At 43.4% G+C, this 24,387-nt stretch overlaps 1 protein-coding gene across 1 annotated transcript; it reads right to left on the bottom strand.

Annotated features, from left to right (window-relative positions):
• Nucleotides 1-2,317: 2,317 nt before the first annotated feature.
• MTARC2 (mitochondrial amidoxime reducing component 2) lies at nucleotides 2,318-24,264 on the bottom strand. The gene is made up of 7 exons (XM_067564918.1): nucleotides 23,943-24,264; nucleotides 22,662-22,835; nucleotides 10,700-10,862; nucleotides 8,322-8,462; nucleotides 6,900-6,961; nucleotides 6,750-6,821; nucleotides 2,318-3,693 (listed from the first exon to the last, which is right to left on the bottom strand). The coding sequence occupies exons 1-7, from the start codon at nucleotides 24,221-24,223 to the stop codon at nucleotides 3,567-3,569; spliced, it is 1,020 nt and encodes a 339-aa protein (XP_067421019.1). The 5' UTR covers nucleotides 24,224-24,264; the 3' UTR covers nucleotides 2,318-3,566.
• Between the last annotated feature and the right edge of the window lie 123 nt (nucleotides 24,265-24,387).

Consider the following 24,387-nt stretch of genomic DNA (forward strand, 5'->3'; position numbering starts at 1 on the left):
AAGAGATTCTAATTCTTTGAGAGAGGCAGGCTAATTCAAAGGCAATGTGCAAACAAAATGGGTTTAGCCCTGTTTAGTTTTCTACATAAAATCAACACACAAGATCTCCCCCCAAAAAAACACACCCAACCCACAAACACAAATTTTGGTTTTTTGGGTTTTTTTTGTTCAAAATTCAGATCTTGTCAGCAGTTAGAAGCTCTACAGATAACTGAATAATTTGTAGAAAAAAACTTTATAAATGCAAGAAATGAAGACTGATTTAACAGAGTTTGATAATAGAAGTAATTTGATTCAGACTGTTAAGAACTGTTTTGTTAACACAGGCTTAACATGACATCCATATATAGGAGAAAAGGCAATGACAAGTCTGTATTTAATCTGCTTATCTCTCTCTTACATCTATATCCTAACTCCTGAAGAACATCATAGCTGGGGTGCATACTCTGGGTTCCCCCCCCCTTACAGCTTCCACTACTGCACACAATTCTATATAGCTCAGATACGACTGTATACAATTGTCACTGCTAATTATGGCCCTGATCCTGAAATAAACCCTCCATACACCAATTTCTACTCTTTTTTAGTGTTTAGTTTATATATATTTTATAAACCCACAGTTATTTATGGTAGTCAAGCATACGTACCTGAGCTATGCTCTGTGGAGGACTTGCTAGTCATGTAGCTCTGGCCCTACCCATTTCTAATCCATAATATACTTTCCTAAGGTTACTTGTCTCTGTAGGCAGTTGGTGTAGGGACATTATGCATCTAGGGTCAGGACAGGCAGGTGGGTCCACCTGAACTATGAAAATGTTTACAACCTTCTGCTCCTGTTTTCTGATCACTGTCTATGCTCTGCTGGACACAGAGCAGGTCAGGGTAGTGCCCAATAAATAGTAATGATACTCATCCAGGAGGCATCACTATATTAACCCAGGGTCAAAGTGCAGGCCTCCAGCAACAAGGAAGGGGGCTGCCACACAGCAAGACGATGATTTCTATTGACCGTGGGGCTCGGAGCAACAGAACACCCCCCATTCACCACCAGCACACAGCATCTCCACATGGCTCACTGCTGGGACCCCCTGCATCTCGCTGCTTCCCAGCCGCAGCTCTGTCAACTCCACCCACTGCACAGCCCCCCCACTAGGACTTCACCAGGTATATGAAGAGGCCAGACACCATCACCACCTGCTGCAGCTGGGAGCTACCCACCCACCTCCCGGACCAGCACCAAACCACAGCTGCAAGCAGAGGGCTCAGGGCCAGCACAGTGGCAGCACCAAGCGGAGCAGCTCTCGTGCTATTTATTTGTTGGTACAATAAAAGTTATCACATTTGCAGCCATATTCATTGAGTCTCACCTGAGAACTCCAGCATTAAAATTGTCAGCAGATATTACATCCCCTCGAGCAGGAATAAGCAACTGTGACCAAGTTCAGAGGTAAAAGTTTATAGCACAGTTACATCATTTGTTTTAAGATTCTCTTGGCAAACTGCAGCCAGATAGGAAGAAATATAATTAATGATTTAAATAGTTAGGGGCCAGTCCTGCAAGTTAAGCACATGCTTTATGCACGTGAGGAATCTTAACAGCTGCTCTAACTTGCCCCCAGGAACTGTTATGCCAGCCACAGATGTCAAGAATGCAGCCAAATCTTTTCCCTCAGCCACACATTTAATGTCTCACACACACACCAATGATCCCGAGGGAGCAGGGAGCATAGAGCTAGCTCAAACTGATCAAAAATTCACCCAACCCAGCATTCAGTCTCCTTGTGCTACTACACTAGTGCAAATGGACCATAGCAGGAGCCAGGAACTAGCCTACCTTGAGTCTTGGTTCTTAGCTCCACAGCACTAGTTAACCTAAAAGGTACCTCAGCTTTGATGTGTCCTGTACTGGAAGGATTGTTCTGCATCAACATGTGGGCTTCAGGTTCAAGAACGGTGGTTTGCCAGTATCCACAAGTTCTTTGCCAATATCCACACAGATCCAGGCTGCTACCAAATCCTGATACTTTCCCCACATCAGAAATCTCAAGACTTTTCTGCACTGAAGCCTTTCTCCACAGCAATGTGTAAAGGCACTTTGGATGCTAGGTTTGGCATCTGCTTCTTGCATAAAGCCTTTCACTGTGCAATAGGGCACCAGGGGAAGTGTCTTTTGCCAAAAGCAAAAGGTATATGAAGCAGCAGCAGAGAAATGACTAAACACCAAAATAGGTAAGATGTAACATCAAATGACAAAACCAAGAGAGCAATTCTCTAAAATTGTACATCATATTAAACAGTAGTTAGGCCCCTGCAACAGTTTATATTTTGATTTATATTTATTTCCAGAGTTAAAATGTGTTTTACAGTTTTAAGTGCATAATTTTAGAAAACCATTGTTGAATTGTCTGATTAGCAATGATTACACAATCAAATTCCCCAAGCTGTTTCAATCAAATAATTACATTTCCATCAGTTAAAAAAGTTAAAATTTATGTTAAAAAATATTCATATGATCTTATCCACCCCAAATCCCAAAAAGCTCACTTTTAATTACTGTAATCTTAATGGATTTAAATTTTGTTCAACTTCCTTATGTTCAGGAACATGAGGTTTACAGGATTCACAAATTTCTGCCCACGGGGATGCTGGTTCTTCCACTGCCTGCCACCATTCACTGCACTGTGCACTGACAATGTTACATTTCTTCAGGGGCTAATACTGGGACATATATAAATGCTTAGTATTACTGTGGCAACACAGCACTTTATGAACATCAGTCAAACTTCAGCCACACCAATGTGAGATAGGTAAGTAGGCAGGCAGGCATTACTTGCGACAAGCATGATAACAGCTTATCCAGGTCTGTTAACTGAGTCCATAACAGAGTAGTCTGGTTCTTCACTTGGTTGTTATTCAAGAATATTCAACAAAAATCACACTTTAATATTCACAACAGAAAGCAGAGAATCTAAGCTCCAAAACAATCTACCTACTCTCTGCTTTGTCACAAATCATTCTTTTGCAGTTTCAAAATTTCTTGCTCTATCTGCCAATCCGTAACAAAGTAAAAAGAGATCAAAAAACATTCCAAAGGTGATTTCCTTAAGACATTAGTATTTAAAATGTATGCAAACCTTGAACGAAACAGTCAACTATCACCATCCAACCTCTTTCACCCTTTTGTCTTATGATTCCACAGAGAGCGATAATATAAATGAGAGAGAGAGAGAGAGAGAAAGTGTGTGTGTGAGAGAGAGAAAAAGACTGAGAATCACCTTATAATTTGATCTAAGTGTTTGACAATTTACCTTTTACACTCCAATGAAAAACTAAAGATTTAGGTGCTAAAGGCACATTAGTGGACTGACTGATCTGAGAAGACTTTGGCACCTCACAAGATCTGTGGACAATCAAGGACAGCATACTTTACACAGTCCCAGGGAATGCAACATTGGTATTAACTTGAGGTAAAAAATTTCTAAGAGTTATTTCAGGCTCTGTGCTCACAGAAAAAACATTTGCATATAAAAAGGAACAATTATCTCCCACTCAAAATGCATCTTCCATCAGCGGACTATCTTGTACACAGGGTCTCCAACTTGAAGCGTTCCAATTTTATCAATTCCATAATACCATCCAAACAAAGGGTGGGATTTGTATAGCTGTCGCTCAGAAGGATCGCACAAACGGTAACTGCACAGAGAAAATGATTATTATTAATCACGTAAGGCAAAATATGGCTTCAAGAAGCAGAGCAAAACAAAAGGGTCTTTGTTTTAAGTTGGATGAAATGCAGCAGAATAATGAATTTATATAAGTACCCAGATTCTGTGTATGCATTTAAGACACAAATGGAATCTGCAGATATTATATCCTAGGTAACAGAGGTCTAATGGGTTGGGGGGGGTTTTAAGATAAAATTAAGGGATGTTAGTAGTAGATCATGTTCTGGGATACTCTCCACTCATCTTTCTTTACACCACTACTACTACTTTTCAAAAAACTGAACAAAAACCTAAACACTTAAATAAATATGCAGCATGTAAACACAAGCAGCCCAGCATACATGGTCTGCCCTACAATAATAGGGACAAGTGCAGTGGAGGAAAATAAATGGTTATAAAGAAACAGTTCTGTTTCAGGCTTCCAAAGGATTAGAAAGAGAAAAGATCATTTTTGTTTAGCAATTTTTGTTAAAGATGAAACGTGAATAAAGTTTTATGGTACATCAGAAATAGATTTTCTTTTGACAAACTCAATGAGACTACTGCTGTGAACAAAATACCTCGCTCATGCATAACAGGTTTCAGGATTGGGGCCTAAGTACCAGTACAGTTTAAATAGCAGCAAACTAGTTAATACTGCTGGAGGGATATTATCTGGGTATACTGACAGATCCGACAATTCAATTCTCAGTTCAGTGTGCAGAGGTTGGGTAGAAAATTGATAAAATGCTGGCTGTATTACAAGTCCAAACCTATAGAGCTTTATGCACTTACCTAATTTTACTACTATGAGTAATCCCATTGAGTTCAAGAAAAAGTTGAGCATGAGCGTAAGTGATTGCAAGATTGGAGCCTTATAGCACACAAGTCAAAGGAAATATCACTTTATAGGGCAAAGGTTAGAGAACACGAAGTTTGAGCTCTCATTTTGGTCAACTTAATGGTTGAAAGCTAGTTAAACAGATAATGTAGGACAACGAGGATAATTAATGGAACAGTGCAGCTCACATGAGAGAGACTGACTGATCATTGTCTCACACACACACACACACACACACACACACACACACACACACACACACACACACACACACACACACACACACACACACACACACACACACAGAGTTGAATGTCTGACAGTTGAGCCAAGTAACTCACTATCTGTGCAGTCTCCCTCAAAGAACCAATGAAATTGTTGCATGCAGATTACATGTAGAGTAAGGGTAGTATCACAATGGTCTAGGGACTTTTGGCATGGCATGGATACATGCTTTACTGTAGCTGTACACCGGTGCTCGGTGTAATTTGTGAAATCAAAATGGCTGAGAACTTAAAAACTGGCCAGTAACAGACCGAAAATCCAGTGATGATTGAACCTCATGATATTCTAAACAAGAAGAGCTTTCAGCCATGCTTTTAACCATTTCCATCACTTCATACTGACTCAACAGACATGCTAGGGTTCAGAATGACAATCCTATAATCTTATATAGACTACACACATTGCAACCTTAATAAACTCAAGCACTCAAAAGTCAGAAAACGCCAGAACAAAGGTTGTCTGTGCTACCTTAATTTGGCCTTGCGGGTATTCATTATGACAACCTTTAATTACATGATCACTATTGTTTTTTCCTCCTCCCATCCCACTAGTTCTCGGTCCCAGTATACTCCCAGCTCCTTGTCCAATCTTTAGTTTCCTCCCTCCCCCACGTACCAGACTCCCAGTCTTCCCTCCACCCATTTCCTCCCTGACTCCCAGCTACAGGCTCCTTGCCAGCTAATTGCAGTCCATCCATTTCCTCCCTTCCGCCATCTCTTTGCCCAACAAGTCTCAATCTCCTCCACCACCAAATAACAATCCTCCTATCCTGCCCCACCAGTCTCCAGTCCCAATTTCTACTCCCATTTCCCACAGGTCCAGCTCTTGTCCACTCAGCATTCAAATCTGAATCAGGTAGTTTCCTCCGCCATGATGCCTCGGCCCAGCAGGGGTTCATTTAGAGCACAGGAAAGAGAGTCTCACTGCCCTTAGTTCAGGTACCCAGACCGATACCCAGGCCCAGCCCATTCCAGCCCAGAGCTTCAATTGCATAGGAAGTCCTGCTCAGCCCCAGGCTGGAACACAACTACTGCAGACAGAATCTTCAGGGAAGTCTCTACTGAGCATGTACAAACCACAATTTTTCAAAGGCTTATAACTTGGCCTCATATGGGAGGATTTTCATAGGGACAGCAAGCCAAAGCCTGGGAGCACTAAAGCTTTCCAAAGAAAAGGTCACCAAAGTTGGGGTTTTTGTTGTTATGGGTTTTTTTTGTTTGTTTGTTTTTTTAAACATGGGGGAAAAATATTTTTCCCTAGCCTCATTCTCAGAAATGGCTGAATCATTGGCTAAAATCCACCCCACACCCCCCAACAATCAACAAACAAAACCAAAGCCTCCCTGAGACAGACAACTATCATGGAAAACTTCAGCCCAAATGATTAACATTTGGCAAAGTTATAAGTAACTGAAAAAGGAATCTTCAAATGGGAAGGGTCAGGCTACCTTAATAATAGGGGGTGCTACTTGCCCCATCTATAATCACTCACACTCATGCTCTTTGTAGTTTTTATATTTGTAGGACAGATATAAATGATTACCAGCTACAATTAGGCAATTATTTAAAAAAAAAGAATTTGAAATGTATGCTAAATGTACTCATGCCATTTAAAAGGTTATATACTTTGGGTTCACTCCTTGCCTATGCGATACAGGTGTACTATACTAAAAAGAGGACACAGGAGTCCTATATATAGGAAATGGGAGGTGAATCTTCCTGAGTACTTTTTTCAACGTAGTGCATCTGTTTAGCATAGGTAAGGATTGAACCCAAAATTTACAGCCTTTTAAACTGCATGAGTACATGTAGCATATGTTTCAAATGCCTTATTTTAAAAAATAACTGCAGAACTGTAGCTGGTAATCATTTATCTCTCTCCTACAAACACCAGATGTGAGACACTACTATTTTTGCTACCTTTTCAGAGTTTCCAATGGCTCCTTTCTGTCCATGATCCCAGTTTCTGGATCAACAGTTGTTAAAATACACCTGTAATGACAGACAATGTTAGACAACAGCCATTACTTAACATTTATTTTTCCTTCAAGTTAATTCCTAAACCCTTACCTGGGGCAAGCCATTGTCCCTTTCATCTCCACACTACCAATTTGTATCTTATTCCAGGAATCCTAAGGGAAATGTAAATAAAAGTATAACATTATACTTTCACAATTTTTGCATTTAGCCATTTCCCAGAAGTTGGCTTTGAGCATGGCCATTTCTATAAAACGAAGAATCATTTTAGAGAATTATGCTTTCTTGCATCCTCACAATAAGAGCTACAATAGATAAACTAATATTTTTAATAAAACGGCATCACTGCATTTGTCAACATCAGTATTTTAATCATCTATGAAAAGTAGTCAAATCAGTTTTGCAAAAGTTAAGGGTCAGCTGTATGAATTACCTATTTGCTTCAGATACACTTCACTAAAAGATGAAAACCTGGTCATTTAAAATGAACCTGTTTGATAAGTACACTACAAGTGTTTTTTTTAAAAAACACAATATATCAAACACAAAATGCAGGATAATACAAAAAGGGAGAACCCCCTCCCCCCAAAATCTACAGAATGTATTTTCTAGTCATAAATGTGTTGGTTCTGATTTCACAATTGACAATTAACATTATATTTAATCTAAGATTTTTTGTTGTTGTTGACATTTTTGTGAAACTGTAGTTATCAGTGAAAACAAGTCTTCATTTATCAGCCTAGAAGCTTCCTATTGCAATCTTTCTTGGAAGAAAGAAACCCAATCCTGCAATGGGAATTTTGGGTGCTCATGAACCATCAAGCCCATAAAGAGCAACTCTCTAAAAAGAAATCAGAGTGAACTCAAACATGTAACATCTGCTTTGCTCCACCAGGTAAACCCACACTTATCTACACTAATGAAATGTAGAAAGTTAGAGAACCAATAAAAATACAGCAGCCTCAGTACTGTAGAACAATCAGGATGAGCTTTTATCTATAAGCCAAATGTAATAAAATATTATACAAACAAATACCCAATTGTTGGGGTTTTTTCCTGCATCATTAGATGTTTTATACTGTGCATAACATTTTCCGTTTTAGGCCTAAAAGCAAGCACGCAGTACCAACCTCACATTTTAAATACATTCATTTTATCCTTCACTAAGCAGCATAAACATAAATTAATATCCACAAACCGGTTATCTCCCTTTAAGCTTTGCACACATTTATAGTAGAGCCTTAGAAATTCTATTTGTATCTGGGATTCAGCTATTGGTGGCCAGATGTGCCAGTGCAAACTCCAAGATAGCAGCCTTCCTTATGTACATTTCAGATTAATACCATTGCAGCTACACCTGTCACTGGTCATTGATATCTAAATTAGGGCTAATCCCAAGTACAGCCAAGGCTTTAGATGTTTTATGGATTCTATATCCCAAGGAAACAGGGTTCTGAAGAACTCATCAAAGACTCAAAACAAATAGCAATTAAAGCATGTATATATATCATTTACCTCTTCAAAAGCACTGCAACCCCTAATAAGAATATTTGGTCTGAAGTGCTGTATTTTAACTTTCTTCTCCATCTTACTATTTAGATCTTCCAGTGAAGCTTCTGAGAGGATCAAGATTGGGCTGCAGTCAGGATAGGCAACCTACAAAAATGAAGGCAAACAAACCCTAATGCTCCACAGGAACATATTTCTCAACAGCCAAAGCCTGCAGGACTTTAGATGGTTAAGAAACAGGTAACTGTGAACTGATGGCCATATATTAGCTAGGTAGTCTAATGTTGTTGTAGTCACATGCTTACTACTCAGGGGCAGTATTATGAGAAGTGAAATAATATGTCCCTTTCCAGTAAAGTAGCTATCGTATATTGTATTTGGTCAAACTTTACTATTAAACTTCCATTTATAAGTTGTTTGTAAAGGATTAATAAATGATAAATAATACATGTTGCAGATGATCATAAATACATCAGTAGAAGATATTACAGAAGGTTATAAGCAACCCATTGACTTGTTGGACTCTATAATAAATTAACCATTTAATAAAACATCTATTAATCATTTACTACTATTTTACTAACTATTTATAAATGGAATTTTCATATAAAGTGTGACCTGTATTTAATTATAAACAAAGAATGTCCAGAACTATTATTTTTCCAATTTTTTTTCTGCAAGTCAAGTGTTTCTTTCAGTCTACACAGAGCCTTGTTTCTAATTCACAACCCTTCTTTGCACACCCTTTGGTCAGCATGTAGTTTATTTGCATATTTATGGCTCTCTGCCTGGTGATATTGTTAGATGGCTTTCTCTGAAGTGTCAGAAAAAAGACCATTCCCTTTCCTGTTCCCAATCTTACAGGTAGTTAACGGACTATGTTTTTCCAGTATTTCCTTTTTCAATCTGTATCAAATGAGATTTTTTGATGGTGACTAAGCAAATTCAGTCTAACTCCGGGGAAGAGATTCAGTCAACAAATAATATCAAAATTAAGTTGCAATTGATCATTAATGGCGCTGACTTTTCTCCATGGAGGTTGCCACTTTGGCAAAAAGTGTCATTGAATAACAAAGAAAACTCTCTCTGACTCGTCCGTAAATGAGACAAGCATGAGACTTTGAAGGCAGTTTTCAGGAGAGTTTCAATGCGTATTGAAAGTCTCCCTTCCCTCCCAAATTATACTTTTTTCCTTGCACATATTGTACAAAATCTGTAAAATGACAGCTAGTCCGTACCCTCCCCTTTCCCAAACAAATGAAAATGTACAGTGAAATATATTTACATTGCTATGTTCTCCATGTTAACCCCAACACCATCACCACCACTCTGTGCGCCCTGTATATGTGCATCTGCCAATTTAACACCTTGCTTAGCCACATACATACAGTATCTTCAGTTTCAGTGAGTGCTGCACTGAAACCATTAACCCTCTTAATAGTCTTAATTAGTCTTCATTACTTGTCGATAAGATACACACAGAGAGTAGAGATTTCAACGTAACTTCTTATAAATGTTTTTTGTTTGTGCAATACCAGGCAAAACGCCGATGCTCAACAAATAATAATGTTCACAGTCTACATCTCCCTGCACTACTAGAGCCACTATGCCCCAGGGGGAATTCTTACCTGAAGAAGGAGACATACTGTTTCCAACACCACACTCCCTTGAAGATTTTGCTCAAGGGAGGTAAGGTAGATGATGGGAATGAGGGGGCAAAAAGGCTCATTGGATCCCTGACCCCAGGGAGCTGAGGCTGTTGAGGGAATGCACCAATTTTGCACAACACCTGACTTCCCTGGCCTTGTACCCTGTTTCAAATGCAGTGGTTGCAGGCCCACTTCAGGGGAGAGGGGATGAGAGCACCTTGGGCTGCCATAACCCCCTTTTGCATGGGCTTTCCTCAGCGGAAGTCACAAATCTCTGACTAACACAGGGCTCAATCCAGCCTAGTATCTGTAAACAAAATAGCAGTAAAGACAGTTCCTATTAGAACAGTGCTGCACATAACTGGGGATGGAGAGAGAGGAGCAAGTTTCAGTACACGCTGAGTTTACCAACAAACTGCCTTCAAAAACTCCAGCATCTCTCATTCATTAAAGTGCAGCAGGAATTCCCTTTAGTCACGTGCTGTCACCTCTTGTCAAAATGGCAGCCTCACTTTCTCTAGTTGTCCATGTCCAATAACTTTAAATTGATTAAAACAAAACTGAAGCAAGCGAGCAACCCCACCACAGTCAACTCATATGCTTGAAGTAGGTACTTAAGCATGAATGCCTTCCCACTCCCTTCTCTGCCCATGTAATAAGTATTACAATAGGAGGGTTGGGTGGGAAGGAAGACACACACACAAAAAGGATTATTGAGGAAAACTGTAATCTAACCTTATCTGTGGTTCGGAAAGTAGTGAATAAATCCCTTGACTTTCTTGGCATCATGTCTGGCTCAAAGTGCACCAGTCGATATGACTGTGTATTGAAGAAGGTGGTGATCCACTGAGCTGCCTCATCTCCACAGTCCCTGCCTTGGATATCCAACCCAAACAGCCTAAAAGAAGCAACAGTTAGTTTGAAAGCTGAGAATTCAAGTGTACTTATTTTCATCTCTACAATTCAAAACCAAATGCCTCGCTTTTATAAAACAAAGAAAAAGATGCTATCAGTGTGCTCTGAGGGACAATAAAAAGATTAATATGGAACTTTTGGATTCTGACCATTTCTATATTAGATTCTGGACCCACTAATACATTCTCTGCAAATGTTCAAAAAACTCCAAACAAATCTAGTACATGCAATGTCAATTCCTTGCAGACAGGGAATCAGAACAGTGGTACTGATAAATACAGTAATGGAATGTCCTTCCTGTTAGGGACTAAACAAGTAAACTCCGCCTTCCTCAGTACAGTAACAATGTACTGTAAGACAACATCAATTTGCCATGCTAGATTTAAAAGAGAAAAAAAGTTATTCCACACATTTGTATCAATAATACCACTAAGTATAATTCCACTTCACTTTTCATTTTTAGAAGACAGAAAACCTTTACCAAAAGATAACACTGATTTAAATTTGATTAATTTAAGCAAATGAATGACAGTTTCCAAGAACAGAGTGTGACGCTGTCTGGATTAGGAGACCAATTTGTGATATTATTTAACATCAATATTTCAACATTACAATAATTCCAATGAGATATAACCTTTCCAACAGTACCTGACATGGCATAACTCGCTAAAATTAAAGTTCTCCATATATATGATACATTGGTATTTCATTTTGTGCTGTGTTTCTGGGTGACAGGATGGTAGCAGAACAAGCCTGCTTAATAGCCCATCAAGGAAACTCACAGGTATAATGAGACCAGGGAGGGAAGCCAGGGCTACAACTGATGAGTCATCAGGACATGTAAGAACATGGGATTCCCCCTGAGGCTTTTCCATACCATGTGCTGAGGGCCTGTGTTTGAAACAAGCCACATGGCAATCCACTATAAAAGGCAGCTGCACCATATCCATGTTGTCTTCAGTCTTCATTCCTGCTTTCTATCTCTGGACCAACTCATCTGCAACCAAAGCTGTGAAACAAAGGATTGAGACCCATCCAGGTACTGGATGTACACTAGAGGAACTATACAAGCCTGCAAACTCCACATTTCTATTGAAAACCTGATACATATGGACTTTCAAATCATTTGTATATATCTGATTGCTTTAATCATATACCTCCTCTCACCTTGTTTGTTTCTTTCCTTTTATAATAAACCTTTGTTTTAGTTACTAAAGGATTGGCTGGCAGCATGGTATTTTGGGTAAGATCCAAGATCTCATATTGATCTGGCAATGTGGCTGACCCTTTGGGGTCAGGAGAACTTTCTGGTAAAGAGCACAGAGTTTTAACAACAACTTATCTCTTTATTGGACCTAGTGGCTGATTCAGAGCCAGAGACTGAAATGCAGAAAAGGGGGCTGTGTATTTTTGGTTTTAGCTTCTTGATAATCAGTGTGGGGAATCAGAAGCACTGTTTGCGGCTGGTTGGGAAAACCAACTTCAGTGTTACCCACTAGTACTGAGAGAATCTCCTTTTGCAGCCAGCCCTGACCTTGGCATTTTCAGGTGGGCTACCCTAGGCATGGACAGATCTCACAGTCAGTCACTGTCAATAAACATTTGCTAATCTTATCCCTTATGATTAAAGAAATGTTGTCTCAAATTTTAGAGGTGTGAAAATTTAGACAAAAATGAGAGATTGTGCCACCTAAAGAATATATCAGACTAAAAACAGTCTTTCTGTGTCTTAAGCATCTTTTATTATGGGGCAAGGATAGACTTACCATAATTAAGGCTGTAAGATGGCTTCTGTTTAAAGCTGATATTGCATCCTTTTTAAAAACCACACACAGTCAAAATCATCTTGAGAATGGGCTTGTCAGTTCAGAAGCCAGTGTAGGATGTGTGAAACAAATTTAGAATCATTTGATTCAGGTGCCTGTGATAAAATAACCCCTCATTTTTGGGGAGGGTTGTGTAAGTCCAACATTTTTCCCTGACACAGGAAGGGAAAAATAGGATGATATGTGAAACTCATCTCTCTCTGGAATATCTCCTACTATAAATGTGTGCTAAGCCCTGAATGATGGAATGAGATAGAACCATAGAACCATAGGGTTAGAAAGACCGCAAGAGTCACCTAGTCTAACCCCCTCCCAAGATGCAGGATTTGTTGTGTCTAAACCCTCCAAGACAGATGGCTGTCCCATCTCCTTTTAAAAACCTCCAATAAAGCAGCATCCACAACCTCCCTAGGCAGTCTGTTCCATTGTCCTACTGTTCTTACAGTTAGGAAGTTTTTCCTGAGATTTAATCTAAATCTGCTATGCTGTAGTTTGAACCCATCGCCTCTTGTCCTGCCCTGTGGCAAATGAGAACACTTTTCTTCATCTTTTTTTATGGCAGCCTTTCAAGTATCTGGAGACCACTATCATATCCATCCTTAATGTCCTCTTTTCAAGGCTAAACATACCTAGTTCCTTCAGCCTTTGCTCAGATGGCTTGCATTCCATCCCTTTGATCATCTTTGTCACTCATCTCTGGATCCTTTCTGGTTTTTCTACATCCTTTCTGTACGTTGGTAATCAAAATTAGACACAATACTTCAGCTGAGGCCTAACCAGTGACCAATAGTGTGATACTATCACTTCTTGTGACTTGCATGTTATGCCTGTTAATACAACCTAATATTGCATTTATCTTTTTTTTTTGCAACAGCAATGTATCTAACATACAAACTAATTCCATGTGGGTCAGAAAAGCTACCAACAACAGGATATAAATATTACTTATGAGAGGGATCGTTTTCCAACCTAGAGCAATAATTTTCCCCCAAAAAACTTCTAGGCCAGTCACTATTGGTTGTATTATTACCTCTAAAATGGTCCATTTGATTTATATGCAGTGCAGCTTTCTTTACCTCTATAGTGAGTGCCCTGAAGGCCATAAGAAACTAAGTGGAAGTTATTCCCAAGTATTTAAACTCTCTCTACTTACTGCATTCATTCACATACCTGAACTCCTGAGAAAGTTTTTTTTTAATTGTTGATTTATTTTCATTAAAAAGCTATTTCAATTTTCTACAGTATGACTTGCCAGCCTTAAAAGCAACACAAAAGCTCTCTGGCCAAGATTTTCAAAATTAACTATTCCAAATTAAAATGATTTTGGGCAACCCCACTGAACGAAGCAGGGGTCCTGCGGAGGAAAAAACAGCATGTGATCATGTAATTCAAGACTATATCATAACGCACAAAGGGGCAGAATTGAGAGTAGCACAGGCAACCTTAATTATGGCATTTCCTAATTTTGGAGGGTTTGACTTCGCAAACTTAACATTTTTTAAATGTATTTTTATGCAATTTCTTAACTTTTAAAAAAACCTCAAAAGTTGAAAAAACAAATTCCATCACATGACATTTGAGTGACTCATGATGTGGAGTCTTCTACTATTCGAGCTAATGGAGTAACTAGCAGCAGTAGTCTCTGTGTAGACCTGCCATGAGAAGGGGTTGAAAACACACTTTGCCAATGGCTTTCATAAGTATTGACTGACAGCAGAGAGATGTTGAGACTCAGGAATAATGTACTGTAGGGGAGTGTTCTCTAGTAGTTACAGATCCCTCTCCTCTCCAGCCTCTCCCCATCCCCTTCAACTCTGACCCCACCCTCAGCCGCTATCCCCACTTTGGCTCTCTCTCCTGCCCTGGTCCTGCCTTTATCTCCCTCCTGCTCCTTCCCCTGCTCATGTTCTGACCCATGGCTCCTGCCATTTCCCCAGACCCTCTGATCTTATCCTCTCCCAACCCCAACTCCTGCCCCTTACCCTCGATTCTTGCTCCTATTCCTACATGCTCCCTTACTCTTGCCTCTCTTTTTCCCTCCCTAGTTTTGCTCTTAACTCCCCTCCCTTAGCTTCTGAGCCTGTCCCCTCACCTTGCATGTCTTTACACTCCCTCCATTCCTCATCCCTCTACATATGAGTCAGTCAGTTTTCTCTCTCTCCTCCACACTGCCTGGATGCCAGAAGGGGGAACACAGAGAGGACAGAAGAGACGGTCTCTGCTTTCAGTTCTGGTGCCCCGTGCCACAATGGTCTCTGGCAGCTCAGAGAAGCAATTGCAGAAATCCTGCTCAACCCGTGCAGCCCAGGGATAGAGTACGCTCAGTGGGGATGGCACATGCACACTTCAGTCAGCACACACAGGAGCTGTGAGGAGGAGGATGAAGCACACTCAGTGCAGTTGCTATCTTTGGAAAAGTTAGCTGTCAAACTCTAACAAGTCTCTAGCTGAACATACGCAATTTTAGATTTTTCAAAAGCTTACATTTAGCCAAAATTAGGCATTTTTTTCATGGTAATAGCAAAAGCACATTGCTGATCAAAGGCAGCCTTCGTGCCAAATTTTAAGTCCCTGTTACAAATCATGGAGGCCTACAACTTCTCAGCAATACAGCTATAAGAATTTTTAACAATGTAATTTTCCCTAATCTTGTTCTTGGAAATAGCGGAATCATTCAGAAAGATTTAATTTTAGGCAGACACCTGGATGGAAAAATTCAGCCAAAACTGTTTAATTATGGCAAAGTTATATGCAACTGAAAACAGTGTTTTTTAGGCTCCTACAACACCACACACTAACCAAATTAGCAATTTTTAAACAGTTGCACAAATCAATATTAGGGCTATTTTGGATTCCCCAAATCTAATATTTGCAAAGCTATGTATGGAAGCTCTTAACCGGTGGAAGAAGGAAAAATAAGTTAGTCTTAACTGAAGCAGCATAATCCAGTGGATATGGCATCTAATTGGGAGTCGTGAGACAGGAGTTGTTTCCATCTCTGCCATGGGCTCATAATTTTACCTTTGATAAATCATCATCTCTGTAGCTCAGTTTTCAGTACTTGTAAAATGGGGATTATACCTCTATAAAGCACTGAGATCTACAAGTGAAAAATGCAATGTTGCTTATTGTTTATCATTCTGATTTACACAGCTTGACTATTTTAAATCATCTCTTTCTAATCTCACTATCAATGTTTGGAAAGTAACATGTAAACCCCACTCAGCTCGTGCAGCTCTAAACTGAGCCTCTAGAGGGCTCTACCAACAGGACTACAACTCTAATGGCTACCAGAGTCCTCTGACACCATTTCCTAACCAATGTAGAATCAGGGGTAGGGACAGAAGGAACTAGAAGCTCCTGTGCTGAGGCAAATAAGGAGGTTTGTGCATGCATGGGTAGGCGAGCTGGACAAGTGACAAGCAAGGGCTGCACAGCTCCCAACAAGTGGACAGCCTGAGATATTGTTTTAGTTTCAGTTTTAAAACTTGAGTTTGAAAAGAACAGTTACTTACCTGTTGTTCTTTGAGATGTGTTGCTCACGTCCATTCCCAAATTAGGTGTATGTGCACGCCACATGCACCAGTGCCAAACAACTTTTTTCCCCTAGTATTACCCACAGGAGCTGACTCTAGTGCCCCCTGCAGTGGCGCACACATGCGCCTACATATAGGTGCCGTCAGCTCCCCCTCCCTCTCAGTTCCTTCTTGCTGGAACTCCAACTGAGGAGAAGGAGGGTGAGTGTGGAATGGACTTGAGCAAGACATCTCGAACAACAACAGTTACAGGTAAGTAACCATTTTTTCTTCTTCGAGTGTTTGCTCATGTCCAACCCCAAATTAGGTGACTCACCAGCAGCGTCTCCGATGGCGGGCAGGAGTTCATGGACGTGACACTTGAAGCACTGTTCTACCAAAGCCAGCGTCATCCCGAGCTTGCTGCATTAAGGCATATTGAGACGCGAAGGTATATACCGATGACCAGGTAGCAGCCTTGCAGATGTTATGGATGGGGACACGAGCTTGAAAGGCCACGGATGAGGCTTGTGCTCTCATTGAGTGGGCTGTCAAGGGCCCTGGAGGCGTGACTCCATCCCGCTCATAACAAGTTTGGATGCAGGCCGTAATCCATTTCAAGATTTGCTGCGAAGAAACCAGCAGTACCTTCATACAGTCTGCAACAGCCACGAAGCGTTGCGTCAAACGACAAAAAGGTTTGGTCCTGTCGATGTAAAACGCCAGGGCCCATCTCACATCAAGAGAATGAAGGCACCTCTCTACACCGGAGCTGTGAGGTTTGGGACAAAAGAAAGATGTCCTGGTTAAGATGAAAGTGCAAGACTACCTTAGGCAAAAAGGCTGGGTGCAGGCACAGTTGGACCTTGTCCTTAAAGAACATCATGTAGGGTGGTTCTGATGTCAATGCCCTGATCTCCGAAACTCGTCTGGCGGACGTAATAGCCAACAGGAAGGCGATCTTCCAAGACCAATGTGTAAGGGAGCTCAAGGCCATGAGTTCGAAGAGTGGACCAGTGAGTCTAGAAAGGACCAAGTTCAAGTCCCACTGAGGAGGGGCTCCCTTATAGACAGGAAAAGCCTTTCTAAGCCCTTAAGGAACCTTGTCATCATTTCATGCAAAAAGACTGTTCTATCTTTCACTAAGGGGTGAAAAACAGATATGGATGCTACATGGACCTTAACGGACGAGAAGGCCAATTCCTCTTGCTTTAGGCGGAGCAGATACTCTAGAATTGTCAGGATCAACGCCTCCGTCGGGGACACTCCACATTCGGTCGCCCAGCAGGTGAAGTGCTTCCACTTGGCCCTATAGGCCCATCTGGTCGATGGTTTCCTGCATTTTAGAAGCATGCGCTGAACTTGGGTTGAGCAGGCCTGCTCCTCCTGACTCAGCCACGGAGCAGCCATGCTGTCAGACGTAGAGAGCTCAGCTCCGGGTGGAGCAGGCAACCTTGATCTTGAGACAGGAGATCCAGCCACAGCAGCAGGGTCCCACCAACTCCAGAAGCATTCCGAACCAATGTTGCCGGGGCCACACTGGTGCTACAAGGATGACGCGCGTACTGTCCCTCTTCACCTTCAGGAGAACTTTATGAATCAGAGGTATTGGCAGGAAGGCATACAAGAGGCCCCCCGACCAGAAAAGGAGAAAAGCATCTGTGATAGAGCCCGCACTGAGACCTTGACGGGAGCAGAATCGAAGGCACTTCTTGTTGTGCCTGGTGGCAAAGAGGTCCACTTGGGGAGAGCCCCACCGCTGGAAGATGTGGGTCACTACCTCCGGATGGAGTGACCACTTGTGGCGAGAGCAGAAGGATCTGCTGAGTCAGTCCGCCAAAGAGTTGTTGACCCCCGGAAGCTGTACCGCGATTGGGTGAATGTTGAGTGACACAAAAGTCCCAGAAACTCACAGCCTCCTTGCACAGGGCCACCTGTATAATACACAGAGGCCATACTGTCCATGAGTGTCTGCACCACTTTGTTGGTGAGATGTGGTAGGAAGACCATAGAAGCTAAACCAATTGCCCTGAGCTCGCTGATATTGATATATAGCTGCAGTTCCCCTGAGGTCCATATGCCCTGAGACTTTAGGGAACCCAAGTGAGCTCCCCATCCCGGTCCAAAGCATCAGAAATCAGTGTTACCGATGGCTGGGGCATCTCAAAAGGCATTCCCGAGAGCTCCCAACACGGATCCATCCACCACACCAGGGACGTAAGTATTTCTAGAGGAACCGTAAGCATCCTGTCCAGGTTGTGCCTGGCTGGAGAATACATCGACATCACCCACATCTGGAGGGGTCTGAGGTGCAGTCGGGCATGTGGAACCACATAGGTGCAGGCCGTCATGTGGCCCAGGAAGCTGAGGCAGTCCCTCCTCATTGTGAGGGGGTGGGACGAAACACGGGTTATAGTGTGTCATAGCCAGAAACCTTTCCTCTGGAAGGAATGCTCTGGTTTTGGATGAGTCCAGCATTGCCCTGATGAACTCTATCCTCTATATGGGGACTAATGTTGATTTTTGCAGTTTTTTAGAAGGCCTAGCGCCTGGCAAATGTTTCGGATCATCGTGATGCCGGCCTGGACCTGAAACCTTGACCTGCCCCTGAAGAGCCAAGCATCCAGGTAAGGGAACACTTGCACCTCTCTCCTTCGGAGGTATGCTGCCACTACCGACATGCACTTGGTGAAGACTCTTGGCGTGGTTGAAAGACCAAAGGGGAGCACTGCAAATTGGTAACAGCAGTCCCCTACTGTAACCGTAGAAATTTCCTGTGGCCAGGGAAGACTGCAACATGAAAGTAAGCGTCCTTTAAGTCGACAGTGGTGTACCAGTCACCCAGATCCAGAGAGGGAATTATGGTGGCTAGGGAAACCATACGAAACTTTAACTTTCTGAGGTATTTGTTGAGGCATCTTAAATCCAGGATAGGCCTTTTGCCTTTGGAATCAAGAAATAATGGGAGTAAAACCCTTGACACTACAGGTCCCGGGGAACCTCTTCCACTGCTCCCACCTGCACAAGTACTCGCACTTTCTGCTCGAGAAGTTGCTCATGAGAGGGGTCCCTGAAGAGGGCGGGAGGGAGGGAGTGAGGCAAACTGGAGGGTATAGCCAAGCACCATCGTGCTGAGCACCCATCGGTCCGAAGTGATGGTGGCCCAGGCCGGGAAGAAGCGGGCCAAATGAAAAGAAAAACATAAGGGGGGTTGGATCCACAGGTAAATCGCCCCCAGGCGCACCTTCAAAAGGCCTGTTTTCCGCCCCGATTATAGCTGCTAGATTATAGCTGGGGGCTGGCTGATGAGTGGCCCTAGTCTCTCTTATAAACCTTGCCCTTCCTCTTACAGGAGTCCTTGTGGGAGTATTCCCCAGACCGTTGGTGATGCGGGGGCTCAAAGTGTCTTCTGGAGGAAAAAGGGGTAGAGTCCAAGGGATTTCAGCATTGCCCTTGAATTTTTCATGCTGTGCAGTCTAGAATCCGTCTGCTCAGCAAATAGGGCCGTGCCGTCGAAAGGGAGGTCCTGTATCAACTGCTGGACCTCTGACAGAAGGCCCGAGGACTGCAGCCACGACACCCATCTCATCGACACCACCGGGGCCATTGACCTAGCTGCCAAGTCCTCCACATCGGAAGCTGCCTGTTCTCCTCTCTTCCACGACAGCCTCGAACTCCTGTTTGGAGGAGGGGTTGAATGAGCCCACGAATTTCTCTAGTGATTGCCAGATATTGAAATGGTATCTTCCCAACAGCACCTGCTGATTAGCCAGCCATAGCTGTAAGCTAGCCGTGGAATCAATTTTTCAACCAAAGAGGTCCAGTCTTTTCGCCTCTTTGTTCCTAGGGGTTGAGCTCACCTTCCCCTGCCTATCCCTCTCGTTAGCGGTGGTGACCACCAGGGAACCCAGCGTGGGGTTGGTATAGATGTGTTTGAACCCCTTCACCGGAACATAGTATTTTTTCTCTGCCCTTTTCAAAGTGGGGGGCAGGGAGGCTGAGGTTTGCCACAACGCTTTGGCTACTTTAACTACCCCTTCATGGACCGGGAAAGCTACTGGAGGGCCCAGTGCCAGGGTCGATGCTCACAGTGGCGAGGGACCCTTCTGACGCAGGGAGGATTGGCAGCCCAACCCAGGTCTCGTCTGGTCCCCTTTAGCCTTTTCCGCAGGGGAGCGACCCCGCTCTGTGCGAGTCTTCCTTGGCCTCTTCTTCGGTACCAGAGATGACAAACGGAGCCAAGATGAGGCAGAGGACGCCGGAGGAGCGCTGCACACCGAGGCCGTCATGCTCAGTGCCAAGTCAGATCTACCGGGCTCAGACACTGGTCTAAGTGCCGACTCCATCAGGATGGCTTTAAGATGGATATCTCATTCTTTCTTAGTCCAAGGCCAAAGACTTCTACAGATTTTGCACCTCTCACTGACGTGCACTTCTTCCAGACACTTTAAACAACTTTGATGCGGGTCACTCCTCAGCATAGGCTTCTTACATGAAGCGCAGGGTTTAAACCCCGAGGAATGAGGCATGCCCTGATCCTGGGATTCTAACAACTAACAAACTGGAACCAGCTACAGCTAAAATAATAACTCTTAACTATCAGCTAGAACAATGAAACCACTAGATACAGCGAGAGGACTTGCAAAGGCAAGAGACGTTCTAGCACCATCACTGGCGGCAAGAAGGAACTGAGAGAGAGGAGGAGCTGATGGCACCTATATGCAGGCACATGTATGTGCCGCTGCAAGGGGTGCTAAAGTCGGCTCCTACAGGTACTATTAGGGGAAAAAAATTGTCCGGCACCATTGTATGTGGCATGCGCACACACCTAATTTGGGACTGGACATGAGCAAACATTCGAAGAACTACTGTGGGAGCACTGCACAGCTCTTGGAGTCCCCCTATACTCCCACTCCCCATAGGAGACAGTGAGGATCCTGCCCCACACAGGGGTGCACTGTCAAGATAAACAAAGTGGGCGTTTTTGTTTAAGCTGGCCAACAACAAAGCCCTGCAACACTCCATCTCAGGACTCAGCATCAGCATACCATGTGCCTGAGAAGGTGCCAGGCATGGAGCCGGGGGTCAGGATGAGTTGTGAGTGTTAGGAAGTTAGGGATTGGTTTATTTGTTATTTATTTATTTACTTATTGTTTCCCCTTAACCCCTTCTTTCCCCGATCCTATTTTCCTGTACTCAATAAAGTCCCCCTTTGTTATGTTATTTTGGATGTGTCATTTCTTTGCAGGGATTTGTGTTTGTTTATTTTATTGTCCCTTGTGTAGTGGGCTTTATATTTCTTGCCAGCTAGCATTATCATTAATTTTCTCAAGGAACAGCACTCCTGTGCAGGGCATAGCAACAAGTCACTTTGGGTGGAGGCACTAAGCACCAGAAAATAACCCAGAACCTAACCCTGGAAAGAAAGGGGATACACCACTCCTAATAGTGGTGATAGCAAGCACCAGATAGAAAGGGAGGGGCTTGAACCACAGCACAGAGGAGGGGCTGCAAACATTTTTTTAAAAGACATTATTTCTGAAAAGTGAAATAATTTGGATCAAATAGTATATATACACTAGACAGATGTTTTAAAAAAATGCTACTTTCCCCCCAAGCTTCCATCATAAACACCATCCTCGCCAATTTATATCCAGCTCATGTAAATTAAAAACAAAAACTACATTAGTAAACAGTAGTTTCCATAGCAACGATATACACTTAGAGCTGGCAAATACAGTTCCTTATAAAGCTGCTTTATTCTCAGCTACAGTAACTGGAAGGACTGGTACTCTAATCCCTTCTGCTATCCAAAGGAGAAGCCATTAACACCACACTCATGTGGCTTTCGACATTTATAGCTGCCACAATATGCTTAAATGCAACTGACATTTTAACAGGGGAAAAGTGCTGACCTTTTCTGCTAGGTACTGGCCATTTTCCAAGGCAGATTTCAGTACAGATAAAATACCTAATGTCACAAATTCCAATTTACCAATTGTATGTGATGATGCACGTCACACAGAATTTGCTAACCGGAAGTAAAAAATAGCTATATACATGATCAAGATTTTCAAATGCAAACATCCCGCAACGCTAAATGCAGAACAGACAGCAAATATGCATGAGTAATTAGATAGCATACTACAGCTCTGAAGATCATAACTTATTTTGGCAGATTTAGTGTATAATCTTTGATATTCTTGATATCTCCTAAAATCTGACTTCAGTAATAAGGGGATTTATTTAACAAATTAAGGCCAGAAGGGACCATTATGATAACATAGCCTCTTGCATAACCTAGACCATAGAATTTCACTAATTCCTGCATCGAGCCCAGTAAGGTCTGTACATTATACTTTCTTTGTAAAATATTTAAAGAAAAGCATATTAAATGAAAGTTAGTACTCCAAAAACAAAAAACAAAATCTTCCCCAGTACCTGCAATCGTGCACTGGATTTTTCCTGGAGAGTTTGACAGGAACACGCAGTTCCTTCATTTCTGGAGCATTCAGGGTTAAGTAGCCATTTTCACAGTTTACAGAAACCAGGACCAGCTGAGGCTCCTGCCTAGCAGTGACCATATGTCCATCCTCCTTAATCACAAGCCAAAACCTGTAATTTAAAAGGGAAAGAAATACATTACACACTTTACTTACACAGCACCATCAATGACCAAGGCACTGGAGTACAAAGAGAGATTCCCTGATGTACAGAGCTTAGAATTTTTCTTCATAATATCTTAACAACTCAGGTTTTTCCTTAATAAGTCTGAATTCTGACCCCTTTGTGCCCTTTAATGAGACATCAGTGATTTATATAGACTATTTACTAAAACTAATAAGCTACAGCAGAACTTTTTTTGTTTTTTAAAATCAAAGTTTTCTTGCTCAGAAACTCAGATTTCAGCGCAACTAACTTGTGAATCCAAGTAATGCAAGTAGATACAGTATATGAATGGCAGGTCGCCTTTCTAGATGCTAAACGAGTTAGCAGAGAAGGGTGTCTTGAATTTTATTCTGGATGACCTTGGGTGAATGAGACACAAGATGGATGAGGTAATCTCTTTTATTGGACCAACTTTTGTTGGTGAGAGACAAGCATTTGAGCTACACAGAGCTCTTCTTCAGGGGTATGTCTATACAGCCGGTGGCACTGCTGGATGGATGCCGTGGAATCAATTGAGCGGGCAGCAGAGAACCACTCAATCCAGACCAGAGGTGCCCTTTGGTCAACACCGTAAATCCACCTCCACAAAAAGCGTAAGGCTGCGTCGATCGGAGAGCGTCTCCCCTCAGCGCAGCAGAGACACCACGATAAGTCAAAGTCCATAAGCTGATGGGAGACGCGCTACGTAGCTTGCATATCTCCTGTCCACTGCCGCCGGCAGTGTAGACCAGGCCCAGGTCTGGGACAAATACTTCCCAGTGTCACAAGAGAACAGTCGTCCCCTGCCTGCAGTGGGTGAACTGGCCACTTCACTTCGCACAGTCCCTTGAAAGACGGGCTAACAACCTGTCCCCCCTCACCTCCCTGGGGCAGACAGGAGACCTGGGGTACGGCCGGGGTGACACCAGGCCAAGGGGGCTGAGACTGTGGACACCACCAACGCCCCAGGGCCGCTCGCCCTCCCACGGGACCGGGATACGCAGCGTCCCCTCCCGGCCGGCCCCGGGGCTGTTGGCGGCGGCGAGCCCCGCGGACTGACTGGGGCTGCGGTACCTGTCCCGCATCTCTCCGCTGCGCAGCCCCAGCGCCGTCACCTCGGCCCGCTGCACGGCCACCCCCCGGCAGGACTTCACCGGGTAGACGAAGAGGCCGGACACCGTCCCCACCCGCTGCAGCCGGACCCTGCCCGCCCGCCGCCCGGCCCAGCGCCACACGGCGGCCCCCAGCAGGGCGGCCAGGGCGAGGGCGGCGGCGGCGCCGAGCCAGGCGGCCCGGGGTTGGGGGAACGGCAGGGGGAGGCCGGAGCCGCCCAGAGCCCCGCTGGATCCGCTCATGGCGCCTGCAGGAGCGGGGCGGGGGCGGCGGCGGCACAGCCGCGGCTGAAGAGGACGGGGGGCGGGTCCGGCCTCCCACAGTCCCGCCCCTGGCTCCCGCCAGGCCGGCCGGCCGGGCCCCCACCCCCAATCCACGGGCGCTGCCGCCGCCGCCGCCGCCTGGA

This window comes from Emydura macquarii, unplaced genomic scaffold (assembly GCF_026122565.2).
Source record: "Emydura macquarii macquarii isolate MOO-44397 ecotype Brisbane River unplaced genomic scaffold, CSIRO-AGI_Emac_v2 contig_2676, whole genome shotgun sequence".
NCBI classification, from domain to species: Eukaryota; Metazoa; Chordata; order Testudines; family Chelidae; genus Emydura; species Emydura macquarii.